This window comes from Falco cherrug, chromosome 13 (genome assembly GCF_023634085.1).
Source record: "Falco cherrug isolate bFalChe1 chromosome 13, bFalChe1.pri, whole genome shotgun sequence".
Lineage (NCBI taxonomy): Eukaryota > Metazoa > Chordata > Aves > Falconiformes > Falconidae > Falco > Falco cherrug.
The window spans coordinates 30,142,889-30,170,123 of NC_073709.1; the positions used below are offsets into that span (position 1 = coordinate 30,142,889).

The following is a 27,235-nucleotide window of genomic DNA, read 5'->3' on the forward strand; positions in this document are numbered from 1 at the left end:
CACAGTAGTTGTCAGAGCAAGTGCTAATTTGTGTTTCAAAACAATGATTCCAGCGAATACAGAAAATTCTTTTTTTATAATTCACAACTTCAGAATACTTCTTTATCTATTAACGCCAGTGATAGAAAGGTAATTCCAGCTTTCTGAGCATGTAAGTTTTGCATCCATAGTAAAGTGAAAATTGGTCAGTAACCACCATATGTGACTACAAGCTTTTCACATCTATTTTCAGCATTTCCTCATTTAAAATAGATAAGTTTTAGAAGTCAATTATTGAGCAGAAGGAGGGTTTTGTGGTGGTTGTTGGTTTATATTCTGTGTACTTTGCTCCCAATCAAAAAAGACTGACTTCTACCACAGCCACTGCAAGCTAATTTTGCCTAATTTGTGGGCAAACCAGTAACTGAGTTCACATGCCAAAAATTGTCCCTAAAGGGATTTAAATAAAACACACATACTTCGCAGAAAAACAGGAAATGGTCTAGTAGTTACTTAACACCTAGCAGAGATAGTCTTTCCTCTCAAATTGGTCAAATGAAAAGCTCCCTTATAGGTCTGAAAAACAGAAAGCTAATGAAAATTACACACACAGAGTGCTAAATTTTAAAAGTTACTTCTGTGCCATTAATACCCAGATGTAAATAGTTTTTCTTACCTAGTAAAAGAGTCAGGAAAAAATATCTGAGAAACACGAAAATGGCCTTAAAATTAGTATGGTTGCTTAACATTTCATCCACTGTTCCTATTTACCAGCAGGATATTGTGTAAAGGGACAAACCGGAGAATGAAAATGGCTCTGTATTTAATGTCTGCTCAGGTTCACAATAACCAGGTGCTACTTAGATGAGACAAAAGACAGTATCTCAAGACTACCAGCAATACTGGCTTGACACATGATCAATGCGTAGCAAACTAGCCCCACAAACACTGACGTTGCCATCAGCAGGAATCAGACAGGTGCATTTCAGAGCACAGCTGGATATAACAAGCCGATTCAAGTGTCAGTAGCTGGGGATGCCTCATTTCCAGGACTGCCCTGCGGCTGCGGGAGTGGAGGCAACAGCAGCTTCAGATCACTCCCTGTTTGAACATGTAAGTGGATGATGGACAGCGTTTGGCAATTACCATCACTGTTTAAATTGCACCTGAAGAACAGCTATTTACCTCTGCCAACAGGACAGCAAAATGGACAGAAGTGCACAACGGCCCAGAGCCAACATAAAAACTTTGCACCATACAGATTTCAGTTCAGTGCAGGAAAGTAAAGTCCCTTCAAGTCCCTAAGTTAACTTTTAAACTCTCACTTCAAAAGGCTGAAAGCAACAATGATAAACTTCAATCATAATGTATCGTGACCTAAAACCTGAAGGTTCAAAGTTGATTCCACAGTACACAACTAATTTTCAACTAGAACTGGAAAGCATCATAAGGAGAAGAAAAAAAATAATTAATATATCCTTCATTTGTTTGAATTAGTAAGATAAATTTTAGTTACAATTCTAAGTTCTGCTGCACCATGGGATAGAAGACACGGGTGTGCAGCAACGTGGATAATTTAACACCATCTAATTTCAGTGCTAGTCATCTTGACCTATACTCTCCTACTTGCCTAATTACAAATTTATGAAGGGATCATTAATCCAATGTAACAAAACCAACTTTAACCCTGATCCTTGGCTACTTCTTACCATTTTCACATATGAAGGAGGATGGGGTGTGCACGGGGGCCACGGGGCAGTTTCTGTCAGGTGAGGCCAGTCCAGCAGCTGCCCGCCGCAGGGCCCAGCCCAGCCCCTCGGCCGCGGAACCCTGAGGAAAACTTAAGGAATTGCTTAAGGAAGGGTGAGAAACACCACGGAGACAACGAGGTGTGAGGGAAAGAAATGTGAGGAAGGGCCCTGCGACACGGAGGGCAGGGAAGGAGGGAGCTGCAGGCGGGGGATTGCCCTGCAGCCCCCAGCCAGGAGATGGAGGGCCCTTTCTGAGAGATATAAATAATACAAGCAAGCAGCAAAAGAAGCCATCCCATACTGCAACATAAAATATGCCTCTAACGCAATATGCAAACACTACTTCTGAAGCCTGAAAGAAAGCCCAGCCATCTGACGTCTTTATTGGCCGTGCATTAGCATTAGCTTTGGTTTAGCAAATAAGGTCAGTGGGAAAGCACTTCAGTTGCCTTTACATCAGGCTCTTCAAATATAACACCACCACCAAAACACCATTTTCACTCGTTAGGAACAGCCATTCACTCAGTATTATCTATTGATGCTGTGGGCCAGGCTTCCGAAACCAAAGACATCCATTAAGGTACTTAAAATGAACCCAAGTAAATGAAACCTCAGACATTTAATTACTTCCTATCTGGACCCCCACAATCAAATTCCAGTTGGCTGTAATCCATTTATGGAAAGTTGTGCCTCCAGCATCCCGTTGCAGTGCAAGAATAACTTCAAAAACAAAATCAATCGTGGCTGTGCCTTCCTGAAAAGGAAGCTGCTCAGAAACATATAGCATTTTGAGTCACATTTCACCACTATGGAACAGCTTTTCTGAATTAAAAATAGTATATACTTCTAATCATTGCAACACCCTCCTTCAATTTTTTTGACCCATAATTTAATTTCCAAACAAAAAAAATTTTTATAAATGATCCTGATTTTAAATCGCCAACAATCTTTGAAAAGTTTTTGATAGTTAGCCTTCAGACATAATAACACAAGAAAACACAAAAGAAAATCCAGCTGATAGGTCGTCTTGAAAAAAACAAAAAGACATATGCCAAAATAATTCCCACAGCTCTGATTTTATATTGCAGACTTTCTGTGTATAACAACATATATTTTGTTTTACTTGAGGGTTTTTTAAGTGTGTATCTGTATTTCAGAAGTCTGCAAATCCTATTTTACCTGAATGGACAGCAGATCATTAAATAAATTTTTATTTAATAACATTTATTTTTCACATTTAAACACTCCTTATTTTTATAGCAGAGCATCCTTTCTTCTTGCACAACTATTCACCTATCAGTAAATGCCCAAAAGATTTCTAAATAACAAGTATAACAAAATTAGTATGTACAACTGTTTCACAAAAAATTGGCTACACGTAAGAGAAAAGCCATTTGTCTTTTGTTAGAGCAGCTAAAGAACAGCAATTTATCTCAAAAATATTTTTAAAACATTAATTAACAAGCTTTGCATGATACTGCAGTCATATCTGAGCACACAGAGTGACTTTTTGTAAATATTATGAATTGGGCAATGACACAGTGTTTGCCTCAACTCAGAAGTTTTGTACAAGCCTATTAAAGTAACTCCTTTGCGTGTAGTCATGGGAGCTGGCATAAATGACGTCAAAAAACCACACACCTTTTCTTCTGTATCACACACCAATTGACATGTTTCCATTATTTTACAAAAACTTAATTTCTTTAGAGAATTTGAAATAATTACATTTCATATGTGCACCTTAAAACAACATATTGTTTATAAAATACCAACACCAACATGATTATGATTACTCTATCACTTTGTTAGAATTGCATGAGATGAACAGTGAAGACAGAACAAGCTGCAGCGCTCCCTCTTTGGCACTCGCATCAGGAGCGGTCAAAACATCGATGAATACCTCAGGGTAGCTCTTCGGTGAGAGCAAAATACAGTCATGAGGATTTTGGTTTTGTTCTTAAGAACAGAAATGTTCAAGTTAAAGGATTACTTTCAGTACAAGCTTTACTGTTTCCCCACAAACAAAAATAAATCAAGTAGCTGACAACAGTTAAAAACAGTGACTAGATCTGAATACCTCAACAGGTGATACAGTCTTCTAAAAGAAATGCCAAGACATTTGAACCGTTTCAGATTTCTTTTGGATTCTGTATCTGTGCCACTTTCCACATTTTCAGCTGAAAAAGGCTTGTAGCCAGAAGAAAAAAAAAACAAAACCCATAAGCAAAATATAGCCTAAAAACCTTCTCTCAAGATGGTAAGGATGGGTGTACTTGTAGATTAGGTGCTTCTCACAGAACTAAGCAGACAGCAACACTGCACAACACTTCATGTAAACCTCTTATTAAAACGTGAGTATTGTGCAGGTTAGAATAAATGAAACTGCTCTGGACATCTCTGAAGGCTTAGCCCTTCCATAGTGTAGTGTTTAGCTCCCCTATGAATACGAGGTACACAGGTCATGACTTGGCCTCTCCCAGTGTTCTCTGAGCATCACTCACTGGAAGATCCAACAGATTCACCACAATTAGCTCTAAAGACCCTTTGTCCCACTGAGACTATCAATGGAGAAGGGTATGAGAGAGATCCAGATTAAATTATTAGTTGAAAGCCATAAACTTTCAATACTAAACATTGTATTTTACGTAAAAGTTCTCCAAAGCACATCACATACTACAGCTAAGCAACTCTCAAGATTCCCAAGAAGCCCACATTTTGCAACTAAAGAACAGAGAAAGCAGGTATCAGGAATCTGATTAGAATCAAACATGAGGACTGATACTCTCATAAAACACTGCAGAAAAAATACAAGGCTGTGCCAATTCTTTTCTCTTTTAGGTAAACTTGATATGGTAAACCTATCCCATGAAAATTCACTCTTGCAAGAGAGCATCAGGAAGGTCCAGTAGATAGTTTCCCATACCCTGCAAATCTGCTGTCGGACTAAACAGAAGTATTGCCTTTCCAGGTTCCGGACTACTTCTATGGAAGCAGTCAAAAAATATGATCAGAAAAATCATATTAATTCACCAATAAAATCTGTCTTGAATTTCCCTAGCTAGATCTGCTAAGTGATTTGCATCATTCTGCACAAATTAGCAAGGTTCAGCAACCTTCATGTTGCCTATATAACTGCACCACTATCACCTATCTCTCTCCAGGTACAGCACTACTTCTACACTAAACACAGACAGGCTGCCAGGAACTCTATGGATCGAGTATCCAATACTGGTATTAATGCACTATCTTTTCAAGTATACTTAAAGATTTTTACCCAAAGTTAGTGTAAGATGCATGGCGTGCAAGTTTCCAAGCTCAGGGTCTGGAAAAGATGACAGCAATGAATTACCAGGGGCAAGGAAAACTTTAAATAAGACAGGCTGATGATGAAATAAGTGACATGGGAGCACAGTTTAAGGCATAACCTGTATAGTGTTTGTTTCCTTTCTCCGAACAGCATGGAAGTAGCTGCATGGATGCAAGAGTTAACGATTTGGCCATCACTGAAAGTATCCTCCCCGCTGCCTCTGTTGAACGCTTGCTTCCTCTGTTCTGCACTCTGTGAATCTGAGCAAGAGTACCAGGGCTAGAAGTGTACCTACCAAGACAGAGAAGAGGGTCTCAAGACGCTCACATCTCCAACAAAAGGAAGGTTTTTCCTATACCAGAACTGCAGCACAATGGCATGAGTGCAGCTTTAAACATTCTTGTGATTAAGTAAGCAGCAACTTACTTTGGTTTTGTTCTGTAGCAGTGAGATTTTAAAAGACGAAAGTACAAAAAACAGTACTTTGAATTTGGAAAGACGATCGGTGGTATGCTGCTTCTTAATTTAAGGTTTGGAAAATTATGTTCCTACTACAAAGTCTACTACTGGAGCAGGAAAACATAGTGCTCTTTTCCCAAAAATGGTGAAGCAGAAGAGATACAGAATGTCCTTTATCTTTGGGCCTGGATGCTGTCTTCTAGCCACAAGTGACTGGAGCTGGAATTGAAACACTGGCTTCCTTCCCTACTGGCTGAGGCACATTACTTTAAAAACTGAAGTATCTTGCAGCTGTAGCTTCCCTAAGTTCATCCCTCCCACAAATGAACAAGAAAAAAAAATATTTTGGACTATGGCTTTAGAATTACCTTTCGATGTTCAAAGATACAGCAGCATCAGCTGCAACATGTTGATAATGCAAACTGACAGGCACGCTAAGCAAAAGCTGAACTATGCTCTCCTAAAGGTTGAGAGAAGTACATGACAGAAAGCCTCTAATTTAGGCTCTTCCTGGAAGCCTTTAAATACATTTACACGCTGTCACTGAAACTACAGTAATTTTAAACACGCGTTCTAAAATGCGCTTCCCTAACACTGACTATCTTAAGCACAGTACACCCCCTCCTTAGCTATCTACAAAACATAGTGACACTGAATCTAAGCCAAACAAAACTTGTCACCCCTGCTTTTACATAGATTTCTCCCTTTCTTCATCTATCAGCAGCTCCATCACACCTCATTTTAATTCAGAAAATTGTACTCATCTCTTCCAAAACAGAAGTTGTTTTCAAAAACTATATGCACTAGGTTCAGAGAAAACTGGCTGTCCTGATCAACTACAGCTGCAACAATAGAGTAAATATATATGATTTCCATACATACCTTACAATGCACAATTTACAAAGTGAGTATTCTGTTCAAAACAAAACGGAAAGACAATTCACTGGAACAAAACTGTGATGGGACAAAGAACGGTCAAAGAAAAGAAAAAGAGAGAAATAAGGGCTAAGATATCAATGCTGAAGACTATTAAAGTCTGGGATGGGGACAAACTAGAGAGCATGGACATACAAATAACAACAGTCTACCACCTTTCCAATGCTCAGATAAGATATATTCAGGTGCTTCCTGAAAACAGTACATCTTATTTATTCACATCAAGACTTGTGAATTCTCACAGAATTTGTTACATGCACTCTTTTATAGTAGGATTCTAAATACTTTACCTCTCAAAATAGCCTTCCAAAAAGCCAGAGATATTACCACCTTTACGACAAAGGGAATTGGGACATAATAAATTCAGGGGGAAAGCAGTCACCCAATATTAACAAATAATTTTTGAATTCCATATAAGAACTTTTTAGAGCACATAGTATTATACAGAGCTTTACAGTTTAAAGCAGAGCTCCAACTGAATTCAGTGACAGCTGGGAGTTCTCAGTAACTCTTCACATCAAACCACAGGAAGTCAACTAACTGATCCACATGGTGACGAATGCATAATTACTGAATGCACAGCTACTGACTGCATACAAAATAAGTGGTTAATATCCAGCATCATGTAAAAAAAACAACCCTCTATAGCAGTCAGCAAGAGAATCAAATTCTCCATAGCATCATTCAATTCCCCCATAAAAAAAAATACCTCCTTTTCTGCAAACCACAATTTTATTCACTACCTAACTACTAACTTTGACAGCTTACTCCCCAACAAAATCCCAGAGCCCCTATCCTAAGGGATAGAGGGGGTGGGGGTGGAGGGTGGCACAGGAAGAACACCACGATCACACAGCTACAGGCAAAGATAGGACACACAAACATAGATTATTAATCTGCCAGTTTGTGTTTATATAATTTTTATTTTTTCTTTCAGTATTTCTATCATAGATACATACCAGTAACAAAATTAATTTTCAGGAATTTACTGTATTCAAGTCATTTAGTAATCTCTTAAATAACAACAAAACTTTCACTCAAAACCCACTTACATAACATTCAGGATACATCTACAGGAAAATGATCTTCAAGTTGCTCCTAAACTCAATTTTTACCAGCCCTCTGAAGCAGACACTCTCAGGCCTGACACCTGGCAGAGCCCCTGGAAGGTGCGGCAAACATCTCTCCTCTACTCTGCAGCATGCTTAAACCTCACCATGTGTCAGGGGATCTGCAGAGACTGGCTGCCTCCAGCTTCTTCCTCCTGAATTCTGATACTTCATATTCTATGCTTAAGTGCCCGTAAGTAGAGAAAAGTATAGAAAGGCATGTCATTAACCCGCAAAGCAATTTCCAGAAAGACTCCCCATTTCAATCCAGAATGCATCTTACCTTCCCATTTGAGAAGAACGTACTACATGGGCTATTTTGGCTAAAGCTATAAATGATACATTTTCTTTCTTTCAGACTAGGAGGAATTCCCTGACCTTCAATGCAAAACCAGAATCGGCTCGAGCTTTCATGCAGCCAAATTACTTCATAACACCTACATTGCTGTTCCTCACTCAGTTCTTGCACCATTAGCATCCGGTGCTGTATTTCTGGAAAAAGAGATAATTAAAAATCTCCTGGCCACTCAACAAGGTACACCTACACAATACACCTTCTTCAACTTTTTAAGCTTTTTGCTGCTATCACTGATACATTTCACCCAACATTCAGTTCACTGCCCTCAGGTATGCAGATGTCAAGCTATGGAGCTGAGCTGTAAATCTTTATCACTGGAACAACAATGAAGAGGCTGGGCAAAAAATGTTCAATATCCAGTGAGTGTGGAAAGATTCTATTTCCACAAGTGCTTTCAAAACATAACTTGACATAAAAAAAAAACCCAAAAAAACCCAAAAAACAAACAAAAAAGAAAATAAAAGTAACATAGTCATGATCTAGGCCTTGCATTTCCAAATGGCAGGGAGGACCAGCTCCTGGTTTTATTACAGGCTGCCTGAGATTCAGTCATTTGCCAGGTAGTGGGGGCACGCTTTCACGCATAACACAAATCCCCCAAATTCAGGAGAAACTGTATCCCTGGCCAAACAGCTCAAAGACAATCCTCGTATACTGTTCAAGTCATACTCAATGCACAACACACTTGGAGTAATTCTGAGAATTAGGCAAGAGAGATTTGGTCCTACTTGTCCTGTCACCAATTTGAAACCACTCTAATGCAAGGTACATACACTGGGGGAACAGAGGCTTTGGGCTTCATGTTTAGTTCACATCAAAGTGCTAAGGTTTAAGAATGGGTTGTAATTCTCAACAAACATGGAAAGGTGGTTCTGAACCACCATTATTGGTTCTGCACTTGTGCAGAAGAGGGCAGTGCCCCAAACACAACGAGAAGGCCAGTGCTCTGCAATACCACTGAAATGTCAACAGATCAAATTCTCTTTTCACAGTAAGGTTTCCTTCCTGAGCTATCAGGCATGAAAGAAAAAGAAAAGAAAAATTATCACATTGACTTCTTGTGATTGTCCTTCTCTTAACACTGTGAACAACATCAAAAGAAAATACTAATGGATTACTCCAAGTATTTCAGTTCTGAATCCTAACTACTCTTCTCAACTAATCAGCCCCAAAATGAGGTACATTATGCAATTAATGAAGTCACAAGAGAGAAACATGCTTCTTTTTTCCAGTGCAACCATCTGCAGTAACATTTCTGAGGAATTAAATCAACCCACAGGAAAAGTATTACTGTGCTTGGTGCATAAAAGTACCTTAAAACCTTAAAATACCTTAAAACAAAGATTATTTTGACTGTGCTAACAAAGCCTAGGAGATTCTTGAGCATGGCAATTCAGTCTCAGCTACCAGCTAAAGGCACAAGAAGCAAGAGGGGAAAAAGCATTCAAAGTGATGAGTAAAGGAATTACTCTCTATTTAATCTGCAGTTCACCTACTAGAGTACTGAGCTCACAGAATGGAAGGGACTTACTATATTAGTATTACATAAAAGAAAGCTTCCCCTGTCACATGAAATTGTGAAGAGAAGGGGGAAAGGATGCAAGAACCTCCAGAACTTTAAGTTCTTCTGTGCAAGTTGGGATTTAGGTCAAGAAATGAGCAAGTCATCAGCTCTGTACTCTTCCTTGGTATACTTCAGAGAAACAGACACATTCATCAGCAGAAAATACAAAGAATAAAAACATTGAGCAGGAGATGGGATAACTGCATTATTTACAAGCAGGAAAACCACAAACGAGCTATTGAAGCTCTCCAGAACAAACACTGATACGGGATCTGGTTTTGCACTAACTTGCACTTCATTCAGATGTTACTGTACCATACTAAAAAAAAAAAAAAATTAAAAATTTAAAACCCACTACTGTTCTGACAGCCCTTGATTTTATACAGGTGTGAATGACTGTCCATTACTTCAGATGTCACGTGGTCAGGAAGTCCAATGGAAGTCCAATGTTTTGGGGTTCCCCCCCCCCCCCCCCCCCCCCCCCAAGAAAGCTCACTTTAAACAATCAAAGAATACATTAAAAGTTACTCTTTATCCATCTGCTAATGAAGCCAAGACTGGATTAAAACCCTAAACTCCACTCACTACAGACAAGCAAGAAAACAAATTCATTTTAGTAAGCCAATCACCTCAGAGCACCAATTCATTCGTGACCTTCCACACCTGACTGTAAAAGAAAGGCAGCAAGTTTCTCAAGTCCTACTGTAACAAATCAAGAATGAGAACCCTAAATAACTGTCAATTTACAAATATTACATGTGCAACTGTAAAGCAGAGGAACAGCTGTTCCTTCCCCCATTCAGAAAGTATGCACAAGGGCTGGCTATGGCAGTAGGCCATGGAAGGCAAATTCCAACCCTTGCCATATTTTCACTGAAGAACTCAGAGAAACTGAATCCCTGATCTGATTCCTCAGTTCCAGGTATATCATAAATAACTACCTCAGGACACTTCAAGAACTTTTGCCATTTAAATCTGGCAAAGCAAAAAGGCAAGTTACAGCGATTTGTACAAAATGTTTCTGCACAAAACAGGAAGTAAATGCAAATTACAATGAGACAGTGAAATCACTCAGAAATATCCTTATTAAACAAACTCTCCCATAAATAGTGATAACTTCCAATGCAAAGCATTCTGTATTATATAAACTACACTGTGCCTGGGAGATAGTTGCTATCTGCAAAGTACTATCTCATGAATAGTTCTTGAATTTTTCTTTTCCAATAATATTTTAAGAAGAAAAATTCAGCATTTCTCTTCTGGCATGTCATGACTAAGTTGCTGTAAAAACAGACTAACTAACCAACCAACTTCAGGGCACCCTACAGAATGTGTTCAAAAGTCCTTAGGCACCAAACACCAAATCAAAATGAACTAAAAATGTAGCACATCCATTCTTAGTGGAAAGTTGAGTTTTATATAGCACAGTTGCTTTAAAATCAATTCCTTGCAAGCATGCAGTGGGAACAGGCATGAAGCAGATACTCAGGAGGACCAGGCAGGGAGAAAAAAAAAAAAAAAAAGGAAGGGTGGAAGGGTAGGGAGGGGGAATTTCCTGATCCACAGATATAACCGTACTGTGAAATTGCCTACCTATACTGTCTTTTAAACCTCAGCTGAGGACTAAATACTAAGTTTTAAGAGGACTTGCCTCAACCCTCAATTGAAACCTTTTTGAGCAGTATCTACGCACATACAGCTTTCCAGGAGATAATTTCCAGAGTTAGCTGGAGATTATAATCAAGAATTTCTGGTTATCTCTCTTGACATCGTATCTGACTTCCTGAAAGCATACAAAGTTTTATGGGAAAAGTTTCTGGTGTAGCAATGTTATATACAAATATCCTTTCTCCTCTCTGAACTGAATTTTGCAGCCTAACAGTTGCTTGCTCCAACATCACCCCCACCAGTATTCCCCAAAGTCCACACAAGCTAAGCAAACCCTACATGCAGCTGGAGTCAGTGCAGTTCTATTTCATAAATAGTAAGTATGAGACAAAATTTAAATGTACACGTTACATTTTATATAAAATATTTAGACACTCAGGGAAAACTTTTCTGAAATACCAGTGGCATGCACATACTTTGTGACGCTGTGGGAAAGATTTTGGGAAGGTGAGGAACAAACTGCTGTATGAGTTAAAAGAAGCTTAATTTTTTATGGAGGTCCAAGTTCACATACATAAACAGTTGCTCAAAACACAATTCTGGCAAGCATCCACCAGACCACTGCAGAAAAGAGCACTTCCCTTATGAGAAATAAAACAATTGCCACTGCTCCAAACTGCACAATGCTAAAGTTACAGGAGGGGGAGGAAAGGGCATCACAGCAACAAGATCACAGGAATATGATTCTAAGCTTTCTCCTGTAACGACATCAAGAAAAAGAGCACCCTAACAGTACACTGAAAATTTAAGCAAATAAATAAAGCATTTAAACACACAGAAGTTACAAGCCACCCACACCTTCAGGAATTTCCAGAGCCAACATTTCAAAAACTTTGAGGGAAAAAAAAAAAATTGGAAGACACAAACACATAAATCTGGACCCTAGAAACTGCTTTTCCACGGAATTTTTTAAGGGCCTTTAACAAACCACAGCTCTGCCTCTGTTTCTTTGCAGAGATATTTAAGATGCTAATGACTGACTTTTCTCAAACCAATTTTCAAGGCAATATACACAGGTGCCCAGTATCATCGCAAATTACTTTCTCACCAGGAATCATACTACTGGAAGAAAAAAAACCCCCCACACTTACAATCCTCCTAACTTGGAAACAAACACGCATTTTGAAACTATACTTGAAAAAAATTAAGCAAAATAAAGAAAATATTCTCTTGGGCATCTAGAAAAAGCTACAGTACTTGAACGCTTGTTTTAAATGCATAACCGGTTAATGCCCTCAGGAAAGTGGCTTGGCTTTCTTTAAAAGCTCAGCAGCAAATATTAACTTTAATACCACACAGGTATCAGTGAATTAACGTCACACTTCTCTCCATTAAATGAGAGCAGGATTTGGCTTACAGATGCTTTCTTCTTCCTACCAGACAGACATCAAAGTTTTGACTTAACAGGTATGAGCCAATGCCTACCACCTAAAGTCTAGATAGGTTTATTGTAAATAAAAACAACAAACCAAACCACCAAAAATGTGTTTTCCTACACATATAATCTGTATCTATGTATACACACAGAGTCTTCTGCATATAGCATCTGAATTTCTATTTAATAATTTTATACACCTTCAAAGATTGACAGTCCTCCTTCCTAAAGATCCATTGATGAATCCATCCCTATTTAGAAGTTTAAACCTTCTGAAGTCTTGACACATCACCTATGCCTGGGAAATACGACTTTCACCAGAGAGCCTGTTTATCTCACAAAGAAAAAAGCAGCAGGGAAAAATAGTACCTAAGTCCTGAAGTGCCAGGCATAGAAGAATATGGTATGAGATGGACACTAAGGCACAGAGAAAAAAAAGAATCTGGGTTTATTTGTAGAGTCCTAGGTTGAAATTGTGAGGCTCAAATGTTGGCAAGTAGAACACTTACAGACTTCACATATTTCTGTCTTATCTGAATACTCCAAGCAACAAAGGACATCAGATATTACACAATGCAGAAATGCTAGGCTGCTTTTATAAACACACACACAAAGGACCCCAAACCCCTGTGATAGGTGTTTATGCTTAACTCAAACGTGCAGCTTGACATGCTTGACCTGTTTTTTCTTGAAGCTAATGAAAATTCTGCCACAAGCTTTTACAGGGATGGTGGTGGGGTTGTAATTGAAAACAATGATGGGCATACCAAGAAGAAATCCTTGCAGCTTTGCCAAAATTATTTAATTTACTATCTTCCACCTCCTGCAAGTTTCCTCTGCCGCTTCCCATAGGAAATGGTTTTGCACCCTTGATGCTGGAACAGTGTTAAGAATGACCTTCACACCCTGTCCGTGTAAGAACGTATGATTTCACATGCCAGAGAGGGGGGAAATACAGAAAGAACTGGAGAAGGTGTGCCTGAAAGAAAATGAAAATCTAAAGTAAAAGCAAAACCAAATGGTAGCCTAACATTAGCAAAAGCGCCATGAAAATCTAGCAAAGTTTTCTTTGTTGCTCTAGAATCAGTGGGTAACATCAAAATGACTATTTTACCAGAGAAAATATTTGCCCCAAACAAGTGAATTAATTTGATCTAATCAGATCTGACAGTGACTTATTCTAATAGTTTCCTTAAACTGGAAAAGAAAAAGAAAAAAGCTAACAAAAAATAAAAAAAAAACCCAAAAGATGGAACCCCTCTCTGAAATGAAAGGCACAAGGCAAGAAACTGTTGCTCTTTTTAAGAAAGAATTAACAATTGCCTAACTCCTAGGGTGTAAAATTTAATTTTGCTGAACATGAGCAGTTATCACTAAGAATTGTCAATTACCATTGTACTTCTTAATTGGGGGGATCACAAGATCACATTGAACAAAATTATACAAGTTTTAAATAATCATGTGACAGTTCAATGTCATTGAAAGGTTCTAGTGCCACAAATTCAGCACATTTTATAACCGCATGTATTGAGGCTCTAGAAACCAGCTGACACACAGCAACAGACCATATAGATTTTGGGGTGTTTAAGAAGCTTTTGTAATTATAACTATAATAATATACATGGTTAAATACATTTACTGACAACATAAACTACATGATGAAGGTAAAGCAATAAACCTTGAGACTGGATTGTTTCCTTATGAAGAAAAGTTAATGATAATACTAAAAATTTGCTTTAATTTCAACATCAAGAATTTCTTGGAAGAGATTCTCTTCTATTGGTAGTGCCAAGGATCACAAGGTGAATGTAATATTGTCAGTAAATTATACTAATTCAATTAAATAATCTTAGTTTTGAAGAAAAGGAATGTAAAAATTCAAGAAGAGTTTAGCTAGACAGCGAATCAGCTGCTCCTTGCTCCTGCTGCACTCTTCCACCTGGTTAAAGCACTAGGCTACAACCAATAAAATCAGATGACATCTCTGTCAAGTCACCCAGGAAGAGGCTTTACAGGTGTTAACATGAGCTCAGGCAGCATATACTCAATGGCGTATTTGTACGGATACTCACTGAAGTAGCTAAGAAACTATGTCACCAGAAGCAACTGGTTCCAAGATCATCTCTCAAGTCAAAGTGTAACTCGAGGATCAAGTTAACCAAGAAATACCAAGTTAACAAAATAATACACACCAGCTGTGGTAATACGCATCGTATACCATTTTCTCTTAGCAACCTTAACTCTATTTAGAGTTTTCTTTTTGAGAGTCTAAATTATCAACAGTGGGAGACATTAAGTTATTCCGTTACTTTCAGAAAAATAAGTAACACAAGCAAGTATAAAGGAACCAAAAAGCCAGCCTACTAAATACTTGGATCCAGAAAAACCAATTTGCCAAGTTTATTTCAAGAGTTAAATTATGACTTTTGCAAAGATACCTAAGTTTAGAAATACATCTTTCCTTAGTCAAAAGTGGTTGCCAGCTATGAAAGTAAAAATAGTCAATATTAGGGATGGAATGACACAACAAAATAAGGCATCTTAGGACAGGAACAGCACAGCTAAATGATAATTATTTTCTCTGCAAATTTATATTTGCATAGGAAGTGGCTTCTATAACTTCCCTTTAACTTACCAGATCACAGCAAAAACAAGTCTCTTTTCTGTCAGTCCCTACCAAAATTATAAAGGGATCCTTTTAAATTATCAAAAAAATAGAACAAAGTGAAGTGTTCTCTAAAAGTTGGGGGAAATAGAACAAAACTACTCCAAGTGTGTTAACATAAGAATCCTTGTCTTTCAGTTACAAAATATACAAGGTAAACTGTTTAAAGGACACTAAGCAACACTATGCCAAATACCCCGAAATACACAAATACAACAGCACTTTCTTCTTCCAAGGAATTGTCATCATCAAAATCAGACAGCTATTTTGAAGACCCCTACTCATAATTAGAAATTTTCTCATTCCAAGAAAAAAAAGAAGTTTTGTCAATTGTTAAGGAAACAAAAAGGTTCACAGAATTTCTACACCAAATATCTATCAGAAGAAGCTGGTAATGTCAAAACTTGGTTCAAAATTGTAGCTTCCTTGCATGTTAGAGGGAATCTGAAATGCAGCCTCTAAGCTTGGAGCACAGGCGCTACAGTAGGTGAAGCCACTGAAGTCTGGCCGGTCACACTCCTAGCCCCCTCCTTTTGTACAAACACCAGAACAATCTCTTCACACCACCAGATCAACAGATTTCAACACGTTTTTGCAGGGTTAGTTTTTGACTAGGTATGTCCCTCTACCCACGTAAGTACCAGCAAAATGGAGAACACTGGATTTAGCCAGCCTTAAGACACCATCAAGTCAGCTCCCACACAAGATAAAACCAGTGAGTTATAATTAAAATTCCAGCTTCTGTTTCCTCCTCCTGTTGTTACTGTGTGTCCTGCAAAACATTCAAATACAGCGCTTTATCTACAAAAGGCAGCATGGCAAAGGTGAAAGAGCTTTAATGAACAAGAGCAGGAAATACCTTGTGACTATGGTGTCCCTGCAGCATGAACGACATTTGCTTAAACTACTTTGCAGTCCCGTAACAAAAATTGTTGCCACCATCCCCATCACTTCTTTATTTCAGTCTTAGGTATTAAAATGATGAAGCTATACTCTCACACCTCTTATCTGGACTACAAATGTAAAACAGATCACAACTTCTTACTCACAGCCAGAACAAACAGCCCAAGGCCCCAGCTCTGTAAGAGCTTACAAGTAGAAATGATTCATGTTAGTAAATCAACCGATACGTACTGGATCTAATAAGAAATATATAGGGTGTTTACAGAAAATGCTGTGTGGGTGCACCTGTAGGTATATCCTGCGTCTATTTCTCACAGAGGTAACAACTTTCTGTTACCATTCTCCACACACAATCTCCATATTACAAATCTGACCAACAAAATGATGAAAGCCTGGGGATGACTGGGGAGAAACAAAGGAAAAAAGACAATCCAAATCTAGAAACCCAAGATTTTGGCCATGGGAAGATCAGTCTGACACACGGATATCCACATCATATTAGAGAGACAAACTGAGAACCTGCTCGGATGAAAAGCAACGGAATGGAAGCAGGGAAGATGAGGAGGAGGCCTCAGCTTAGACGGGTAAGTACAATTAAAATTGATTTGGAACAGCATTACCTGTGAAAAACACACAGAAAGGAAAGGAGGAAGAACTCAGAAGTGGAGACCTGTGGGTCCTTTACCGCAGGTGGACACGTCACAAGCAAGGTGGTCACACAAGCCTAAAATAAGGTAGGATTTTAAGATTAAAAGGATGAGACAAGGACAACAGTGTGAGGGAATACTTTAAAAAAAAAAAATAGATATTTTACACAAAAAAAATGCTCATGTACCCTCCACTCTGAGGACAAAGTACTTCCATGCTCCCAAGCTGGGACAACAGAGTCCTCCAATCTCAGACTTCTGAGACTGAAAAGAAATAGACCAAAAATGCAAAGTGTTGCTGGCCTAATCCCACGGTGTTTGAAGGAAATGTAATCACTGTTACTAACATCTATGAATGCTTTTTTCTCTCCCCTTTGGAATGCCACTCTAAATTCACCATACCTACTGCTGAACAAAATACAATTAAAAGGTTGGGGTTTTTCCCTCTCAAAACGGCCTACAAAATATTACAGTTCATAACATCTACAAGCTTCAGATCAAAATCTTTCCAAAAAGATGCAGACAGAAGGTGCACTAAGAAGCTGATCCCTAAGAATAAAAGAAACCTACAACACTTGTAACAAAACTAATTTAAATCAAACTGGAAGTCTAGATATGGATAAGGAAGAATTATGAAAAACAAGGTCTTAGGAGTCTAGATATACCTCATGGGGATTTTATCCATGGTGACCACTAGTAAACCCAATTAGGCTGTATTACCAGAAATAAAGCAAACTGACCCATCTGAATAGAAGATTTTTACAGTTGTTATTAAGCCTAATGTCATGTTTAAACTATTTGAAATAAAAATCTTGTAGTTAACAAAAGATTGCACATGACTGACCTAAATCACTTGCATTTTTTTAAAGATTTTAGTCCACATTAGTGGCATTCCCAAGCTTAATGAGGATTTTAGAAAAATAATGTGTTGAGATAAGTTAGGCCAGAGTAGAACACAATATTCTAGTTGTTCAGCCAGAAATAAAAAATCAAATTGAACAAGTATAAATGCTTATGGAAGGAACGCCTGCTTCGCCAAAAGATGAAACTTAAGAGAGTCTAGGAGCTGGCCTTCTCTTTTAATTCTGTCTCAGTTACCCACTGTACCTTTTTTAGTCAGGTTTTACAGCATGGCAACAGGATCTAACTGCTTCTGGAATTTTTCCGTGCAAATGGAGATGGCAAATTTTTTAGAGTATAAAAGTAATTAGAGATGCTATGAATGAGTTAATACTTTGCAAAGACGTATCCAGGATAATTTACAGCATCCACTTTCTAAAAAAAATATGGAAAAATTAATTTCCAGAATAGTAGCCTGCATCCACTTTGTATCTGGAAATTCTGTATCTGCAATTTGCAAGAAAACTGCAGAACACCACTGACATTTGACTACCCAGCCACAGGTATGACTAAGAAGTGAAATAACTTTTATTTGCTGTTGCTATTCAGAATTCAAGCACTCATCTACTGGCATAATTTAGAGCTTCAAAAATGAAGGTAGTTTCTCTCGATCTCTGGGGGAAAAAAAAATAATATTTTTTTTTTTTTTTTTTTTGTAACAAAGTATTACAGTATATTGGGCCAAGTAAGCTCACCGCTCTTACAGCACAATATTCTTCTTTCAGTCACCTGTGAACTGGTAATATGCTACAGGTTACAAAAGAGTACGTCAGTAAAGTTCAGGAGAGAAGGGCCAAAAGATAAGGAAGGAGTTTGATCTGGTACACACACGCACAGCATCATATGCTATGCAGAGGTTAAAAATTCAAACACACCTTCAGCAGTACATCTTACAGTTATGAACATCCCACAAAAACTATTGGATTAACCCTTTAACATGAAATGTCTTAGTAACAGGGAATTTATTGTGTTGTCATGAGGTTTATAATGCCCACTGAGCAGACTAACTCATATAATTGTATTTCTCCATTTGTCCCCATTAGACCAAAGCATGCTAGGAATTTCTATACAGAATAAAGGCATTCCCAAAATTCCTGAAAATGAAGTATTAGTTAGCTTTCTATCAAAGCCATACTCCTTTGCAATAAAAAGGACATCATTGACAGAAGTCAGTCAACCTAAATACACAAGCCCCAAAGCTTGTCAGGCAGCCTCTGAATACCTTCAAATTTCCCCAGCCCATAAGAATAAAAACAACCAAAAAGAACAGACTTTTAAAAAAAAATCTTAGTTTAAAGTAAAAATAAGCTTAAAAAACTTGGTGTACTTAAATGTGTTAAGAAACAAACATATTACAGTGGGTTAATGCCTTGCTCTACTGGAAACTGGCTTTAACCCTATTGCAAAACAAGTAGAATTAACTGGATGGTCTTACAGTTCATTTGATCGCATCATAACTGTTGATAAACTTAATTAGTTTCCCCTATTCAAAACAAGAATCAAAACTGAAATAAATGTGGAAAAGGTCAGAACTCAAAAGATACAGAGATTAAACACAGAGCTATCAAGGAGTAAGGTCTACACAGGCAACCGTTCTCCTGGCATATTTTCCTGCAAGTTTTTCCTCCTTCTTCAAGTACTTTGGTATAAAACTGCATCTATAAAACGCTATAAAAGCTGTTTACACAGTATTCTGAAACATGGAGATTTCAAGGTCATTTCTATTTGATAGCATTGAAGAACCTCCTTCTCCCACCCTAATCAATAAAAATTGTTAGCTGCAGCTATGTAATGGAAGCAGCAGTTTACATAAAAAGCACTAGTGTTACCATAAACAATGACAGAAATTTGTGCATCAAGAATGCCACAATGACTTCTACATAGATAGATCCCCATACCTCCACATACCTCAGCTGCAGGCAATGAAACAACTCACATTTAAAATTAGGCATATGCTTAGGCACATTAAATGGCCTTGACAAGCGGGATGCTCATTCCTTCCCAAAAAGAATTTAATAACTGGTTTTGGTTATGTCAATCAGACCAAGAGGTGTTCACAGTTTTACAACTGTAAGAAAAAAAACCCCAAAGATAATTCCCAAAATGTCATTTTTAAACAAACAAAAAAATATTTCTAATGTCTTAGTACTAAGCACCAAAGTCTACTTAAAAAAAAAAAAGGAACACTTAAACAAGTTGAATGCCAAGTCTTTTACTTCTGTCTCTGCTAAGAATAGGACCTAAATGAAGGATTATTGTTTTAAGTCTGTTTTAAATAAAAAAATATAAGCAACTCATAGCTGAAAATGCCTGTGATTTTTTTCATGACCTACAAACAGATGAGTAACACGGAAGATCTGCAGGAGTCTACAGGCCAGGTTTTAGTTTTCTTTTGTCACTCATATTTAAAAACAAACCCCTCTCGAAAATGAGCATACCATTTTTTCTCAGGAAAAAACATGACAGAGATAACCAGAAAGAAAACACAGAGAACTTCTCCACAACTCAGTCTTAAAAAAATGGTTTTATGGTGACAGAACCATTTTTAATATCCAGAGATGCTGCACATCTGGATGACAGAAGTATGAGACCAATGATGACAATCCAGTCTATGACCGTAACAGCACTGCATAAACACCACAACATTTCAGTTCTACTGGAGGTGCAATGAGAAGAATTTATTTCATCTTCCAAAGCCTCCTTTGGTAGAAAAAAAACCCACAACATAAAACTCACTAAAGGACAGTTCACATCCTTCCTGCAAGAGAACAGATTCAATCAAGTCCTCATCAAGCTATTGGTAATGCCCTCCATCTTGCTCCCTTCTACCTCTGCACGTTTTGAAGTTTATTCGAGTTTTCCTTCAATGCATCCCAAATAATATTGCTCTAGTTTCTTTTTAAAACCATTTCAAATTGGATCCATTAAGTTTTCCCAGAACAAAAACATCTCTAAAAGATCCTTTCTATCACTGCATCTTTCTTCCCTGTTCAGCTTATCAGCCTTCATTACCTCCCTCACAGTCTTGTGTCATTGTGGCAACTCATACACATGTAGAAAAGAAAAAGCAAAGTGCTTTGAATTCTCAGTAGGTTTTTCTGGTAAGCTCCAGTTGCTATAGTTAGACAATCCTTTTTCTAAATCACAAATACAACTACCAATAGAGATAAAAATGAAAGCTAGCATCAAATACATAGAACAAGCCAAATCTAAATGTCCCATTTCCTTCCCATCATCTCAAAACATACCCTGATTTAACCTACAGAACTCAAATACAGCAGTTGTTTCCACAGTTTTTTCTGCATATTAAATACCTATGTAACACAAACAACAAAATCAAACCATCTTGCTCACATGTCACAAAACTAGTAACGTATATAGGGAAAGTAATTATGTTTTTACTTTAAGATACACAAAAAAGGATTTGGGAGGTAATGCAGATTCTAAATCACAAAACAATTAACCTGACACTGCAAACTAGTCCAATGTAATTTCAAGCACCTCAAAAAGACTGAAAACCTACAAAAATATAAAACTCAACTTCACATTGCAGAGACCTTAATTTTTCCATTTGCTGAATTAAACTTCCAATACCAAACCAAAACAGGAGATGAACAACCAGTTCAGATGCTCAACTGTTTCACCTTACTTGATTTTTTAAATAAATTATAGATCTAGACAACAAGTTCATAAAATAGTCCTGAAAGATCCAAGGACTCAAACATGAAGCTTCTTAGTTCCCCTAAATATAGCAGCAGTCACATGGCTGTTGCTAAGACCACATTAGCTTTTACATGCTAGAATACTTCCTAAACCTTTCCCCCCAAAATTCAGATTGTGCTATGCATATTCAGTCTTAGATGAAATGTAGAATGTAACATCTCAGACCTAGAACAGCTTTGAAAGAAAAATACACATCCACATACAATCCCCCCAAAATAACCCCACCATAAATCCCCCACTAAACCAAACAGCAGTACCTCAAAACTACGCCGCCAAAAAGCAGGAAAAATTATTTGCTCTTGTGCTCAACAGGAGTCTGTGAGCACCAAACAGCTATTTATTAAGCCTTTTCTTAAAAACAATTCACTATAATCATAAGCCCTTTTGTTTCTTCAAAGAATAATTTTAAAAAGCAGTTTAAGCTTCAGATGATGGAACAGTTCTCAGGGGTAAATCTGCACTTTGCAATTTGTAAATGGACAAGCATACCAGTTCATACCATTTCAAGACCAGTCCCAATAATTTCAGATTGCACTCTTCACAGTAACAAAGCAAATGCGTGGATGCTTGGCATAAAACCACAAAAAGTCTTTCCAAGTCAGCAACTGACACCCCCACCAGCAGATATAACTGGCATCAAGTTTTATTCCACTGATGGGAAAAACAAATTAATACATACTATTTTATACAGTACATTCAAAATGAAGAGTGCTTCACATACAGCAGCTTTCAGAATTCCCTGGTGTAAAATTGGTGGTGTTTTCCCTACTGTTCAAATAGGGAAGCTGGAAAAAAACTGAGCTGAAAGCACTTCAACGTTGAGTCACTGAGGGAGGCAGGGGCAGAGCCTATGATTCCTGCCAGCTTCCACTTCTGCCACTACTCGGCACATCTCCGACTTTAAAACACGTATAACCTTTTTCTAATCGGCCACTTGCATTGTTTCCCCTTTTTGGGAGCAAAATATGCAAGGTCACAATTATATCAAAGAACAGGATACCCTTAGTAACTTCAATGCTCCAGCGCACCAGAGGGTACACTCACCTCTGCAGGAACCTGGTTTTGTCAGCCCCCCGATCTCAACAGAAATCCCAGAGACAGCTAGTTTCACTAGGAGGGCTGGCTTTCAGGAGGGAAAACTCGTGTTTGCAGGAGAGCCATCACCCACACAGACACTTCCAAAGGCAAGTACTAGAAACTGTTGCTCTTGCATTTCTCCTCACAAACCCTCTTGAAAAAAACTCTCAGGGTAGAAGTCCTGACAGCAGAGCTGGGAACAGACAGAGGACTTGGGCAACTCAGCCCTGAAAATGGGAGCAACTGGTCTTGTCTGAAGCTCAAGAGTCCCACTAAGGCACAGCTGAAGCATGAGAGTGGAAAAGTAGCAGAAAAAATAGGCCAGCAAGAAACCTTATTCCAGCCGTTCCAAAACAGTGTATTATTTCCATCAGCAGCCTGTAAAGTTTATTACAGAAAAATTCAGGTACCGTCAGAGCCTTGTAATGATGCATTTATCCATCAAACAACCACCACTGAACTTACCAGTGACCCAATACGATGGGTCCCAAACACACGGTTTCTCTGATCATATTGATACAGTTAACTTTATTATTACTATTATTTTTTTTACAGGATATCAGCTGGCTAGATCTGCTGCAGACTACACTAAGTTCCTGCATACAAAACACCCTTGGAGCATCCATATTTTCCCAGCCTCTCACAGCTTCTGTATGCCAGCAACAGTTTTAAAGGGAATATTCTTCAGAAGTACTTTTAATTAATATTTCCTCCTTAGCCAGAATTCATTAAGTATTGCCTGTTCCTTCAGATAACAAGAAAACAAAGACCAATGCAATATGAACAGTACAAGAAACTTAATTACTGAGTCAGATGTCCTTTAGATGTCAGTATGACTACAGTGAGGAGCAGGAAAATAAAACACACACATATCAGCCTCAAGTTGTGAGATCAGTTATCAAAACAATGTCTTTCCTCAGTGACTTCATCATTAAAAGCTCAACCAGCTACTTAATCAAAAGCCAGTTACATGTTTTGAAAATGTGCTGGGTTTTGTTGGTTTTTTTTTAATAAAGGAGGCCTGCTGATGTATTTACTACCAAGCAAAGGTAGTAAATGGTTCTGCATGTAAATGCAGAAGTGCAGCATGACTTTGAAGTTTGAAGGTCAGATACAGTAACTGCTCTCATCAAGGTTCTTATATCAGACTGCATCTTCTGTTTTGCATCTATGTTTAGGAGGGGGAAGAAAACAAATTAAGAAAAAATACAGAGACAACTAGTTCTGTGACAACTTAAGAACTGGAGTGCTACCATTCACCTGTTTTCATTTTAAAATCTGCAAAACCCTATCTTCCCAAAAGGAAGAAAGAAAATGGCAAGGGTGCTAAGGCGAGGGACACACACAATTTCATTCTGCTTTCCAACTTGTTTTCCTCATCAGGAATATCAACCTAATTAAGTCAGCGATGGTTTTATGTTAAAGAAGAGAATGCCATTTTCTCCATTTTCACAGATATTTCAAATCCATGTCGTTTAAGAGAACTGAAGGATTTTGTTGTTGATTGACACCTTTATTTTAAAACAGTATAAATTTGACTGCAGATGCAAATCAAGAGGACTGAGTACTGATCTTCTTTCCAGGCACCAGAGAATTTATCCCTCAACCCTTATATATTCTCAGCAACTTTAGGATTCAAAATCCAATAGCTGGGCCTGAAGGCAAACACATATACCTTGTGTACCAGAGTCTGATCCATGTCAAAAAAGAAGGGGGGGGGGGGGGGGGGGGGGGAGAAAAGAAGAATGTATGTTTTACATGCACACCTCAAAGACAAATAACCAATGTGGATTTCTTTTTACCACCACCACCACTTTTAAATACAGTAAAACTGATAACACTACCCAGTAAAACACTGAGTTATAAACAATCCCCTCTTATACATAAATAACAGACATCATACCAAGCAGACAGGAACATGGACGGATGTACACAAAATAAACACATTCAAACTTACCCCACTCTAGATACTCAAGTATGTTCTTCTCTCTTCTCAGAGGGGAATTATTACATTCATCATAAAGGCAGATGAGTATATCCAGCAAGGTTTCCACACTGAAGCATTGCCCATTAGTCTGAGTTGGCCCATCCAAAATAAACTGCTCCAACTGCTTCAAACGCACTTCTCCAGACATGGTTGTTTCAGTTTGCATTGGGGTTTCTTTTTTAATGATTATTATTACTTCGCCAAAAAAAAAAAAAAAAAAAAAAACGAAAAAAATAAAACAAGAAAAAATATGTTGAGGGTTTTGTTGTTTAAAAAGACGTCAACAGTATTTTTACCAAGTGTCAAACTGTGGTGGTGCTTAATTTCCAGCCCACCTCGGTGTTCCCAGTCTGCAACTAAACCCTTATGAGTTTCAGACACACACATACAGCGTGTATATCTGTACATACATAATTTTTAAGAAAATAGTTATCCTGAAAAATCCGAAACGTTTTAATACGCTTAATAAGAAGGGAGAGGGGAAAAAAACCCCACAACGTATGGCCACTCCTGATGCTTTAGAAATAACAACTGCACTCAAATTCAACCAAGACTGACTGACACCGATTTCACCGTGCGTGCACAGGCATACACACTTATATATTTAAAAAGGTCTTCTCCTTCATTCCAAATGCAGATCATGCAGCACGATCCTGAGGGGAGCCCCAGCGCATCACTAAAGTCTAACAGCCCCCTCCGGCTCGCACAAGCGTTTCACCGCCCAGAACGGATGGGGAGCTAAAAACACACCTATTTATACATTTATATAGACGAAAGGAAAAAGAAAACAGGGCGCGCACCGGCGGGAGGGGGCCGCGCAGCCCCGCCGCCCCCGCTGCCGCCCCCGGCCCGGCGGCCAGCGCCTCCGCGGCCATCGCACCCGCCGTGGGGGTGGGGCGCGGCCCCCCCGGCCGCCCCTCCTCAGGGCGCAGCCACGTCCTGCCCCGGGCAGCCTTTCCCGTCCTCCACCTCCTCCTTACCGAGTCTCCTTTTAAGGCTTCTCAGTGACTGAAAAAAACTAAAGTCTTCATCGTCGCCCCCCTTCTCCTCCGCTGCGCCAAGGGGCGGCGGGCGGGACGCGCGCCCCTACACGCCGGCACGGCCTCGGGGCGGCTGGGAAGCGCTCCGAGCCCTGTCAAATCCTTCCCATGGCTGCGGCGGCGGCTGCTGCGGCGGAGACGGCGCCCTCCTTCTCCTCCGGGTGCGCTCCTGGGGCGGAGGGAAAGCGCCGGCGTCCCCGCTCCGGCCGCACGCTGCGGGCCGGGAGGCCCCGGCGGCGGCGGCTTCACTCCCGGCGGCGAGATGCTCTCCCGGCTTCGCCCCCCCGGGCAAAGGGCATCCTCCCGCGGTGCGTGTGTGTGTGTGCGTGCGTGAGGCGGCGGGGAGGGGTAACAGCGGCGCCCGGCCTCCCTCCCCTCCGCTTCCGCGCCCTCCTCTCCCCCGCCGCTCCCTCTTTCCCTCCCTCCCTCGGTCACACGCAGCAGCAGGAGCAGCCGCCGCCGCCGCCGAGCTCGCAGCAGCCCAACATGGCGGCCGCGGCGGGGGGGAGCAGCCGCCGAGCGCCGCCGCAGCGCGGGGAGCCGAGCCCGGGGCCGCCGCTACTGATGGGATTGAGGGGAGGAGGGGGGTGCTGCAGCAGGGAATGCAGGGATACGGGCGGACCGGGCGGAGGGAAGGGAGGGCGGGAGAGGAGAGGCCGCCGCGCAACGCCCCGCGGGCTGCGGCTGCCCCGAGCCGACCCACCCGCCAGGCCGGGGGTCCCTCCGGGGCCTTCCCCCCCCGCTGAAGGGAGCCGCCTCCCCGCCTCGGCCCGCCGCCGGCCGCCCCCGGCCCGTCTCCCAGGCAATTACTCCTTTCATTAAAAATCACAGCCTCACTAAGGGCGGGAGGAGCAGGACCCTGTCCGCTGTTTCCTTCCCCCGGTTCTCTCCGCCGAGCCTTTCAGCCCCGACCTCCAGGTGCGAACGCAGACCCCGCCGCCTCACGCTTCGACGACTGAAAACGTGACAGAAAACGGGGCAGCTGATGGCGGGTGCAGCCCGGCCGGCCCGCGAGGTGCAGCCCGCCGCGCCGCCCCGGCAACAGGCGGCCGGAGCCGCGCCGAAACGGGGCCGTTGCGAGGGGCGGGGAATGGCCGCAGCCCCTCCAGCACTCCCCTAGAGAGGTGTGAGGGCTGCGACATGCTCGGGCTGCTGTGCGGGATTAAATGTTCCCTGTAACCCAGCCGTAAACCGGCTCTCCTCTCTGGGAGGTGCGGTGGAAGGGGAGGAAGGCCGCCGGGGAAGTTCAGCGTTTGCCAAAAGCCCGCCAAGTCCTGTGTCTGCCGGGGTTCTGGGGGAGAACCAGCCCGGGCGCCTAATTCCTCAGTTTGATAACCAGCAGAAGACCCTCAGCTGGGTTTTGCCCTAACAAGTATCTATAGAATACTTCTTTTTTTCAACAGCCCTTTTTACCAGCAGCTATAAAACAGCAGTTTTCTATACCCATGAAGATAAAATAATACAATGAAAAGTCCCGTGTGTTTGCTCAGAGTCGCTCAACTACATACAAAGTCACTGGTGTGAAGCTGGAGAGGACATTGGCTCCTGCCATGTGCGAGTGAAAAGGTGGAGCAGGCGGGATGCAGGGCTGGGAAGAGTCTGCTTTCTGTTGTTGAGCCTGGGAAGCGGATCCATCAGCTTAGGCAATGGCCTTTCGAACAAAGAAACTCTCCACCAGCTCTTGGTGAATGAAGAAACATACAGAGAATTTAATTCTAAATTCTTTTTACACAGAAACCCCCCCAAGGAATATTGCTAGGAACTACTAAAAGTGTAAGTGAGCTTGC

The 27,235-nt window shown here is 40.2% G+C and overlaps 1 protein-coding gene across 8 annotated transcripts in view; it reads right to left on the reverse strand.

The window, feature by feature from the left end:
• Positions 1 to 26,378, reverse strand: part of CDC42BPA (CDC42 binding protein kinase alpha) — a 189,915-nt gene extending 163,537 nt beyond the window's left edge. For 3 of the 8 annotated variants that reach the window (XM_055725381.1, XM_055725380.1, XM_055725377.1), the window contains exons 1-2: positions 25,389 to 26,373; positions 24,379 to 24,603 (exon numbers count right to left, since the gene is read on the reverse strand). In XM_055725381.1, coding sequence (XP_055581356.1) covers positions 24,379 to 24,574 — 196 coding nt within the window. In that variant the 5' untranslated portion in view covers positions 24,575 to 24,603; positions 25,389 to 26,373. Of the gene's footprint in view, positions 1 to 24,378; positions 24,604 to 25,388 lie in introns of all 8 variants that reach the window. The other 5 variants (XM_055725383.1, XM_055725382.1, XM_055725384.1 and 2 more) reach the window with 4 other exon arrangements.
• Between the last annotated feature and the right edge of the window lie 857 nt (positions 26,379 to 27,235).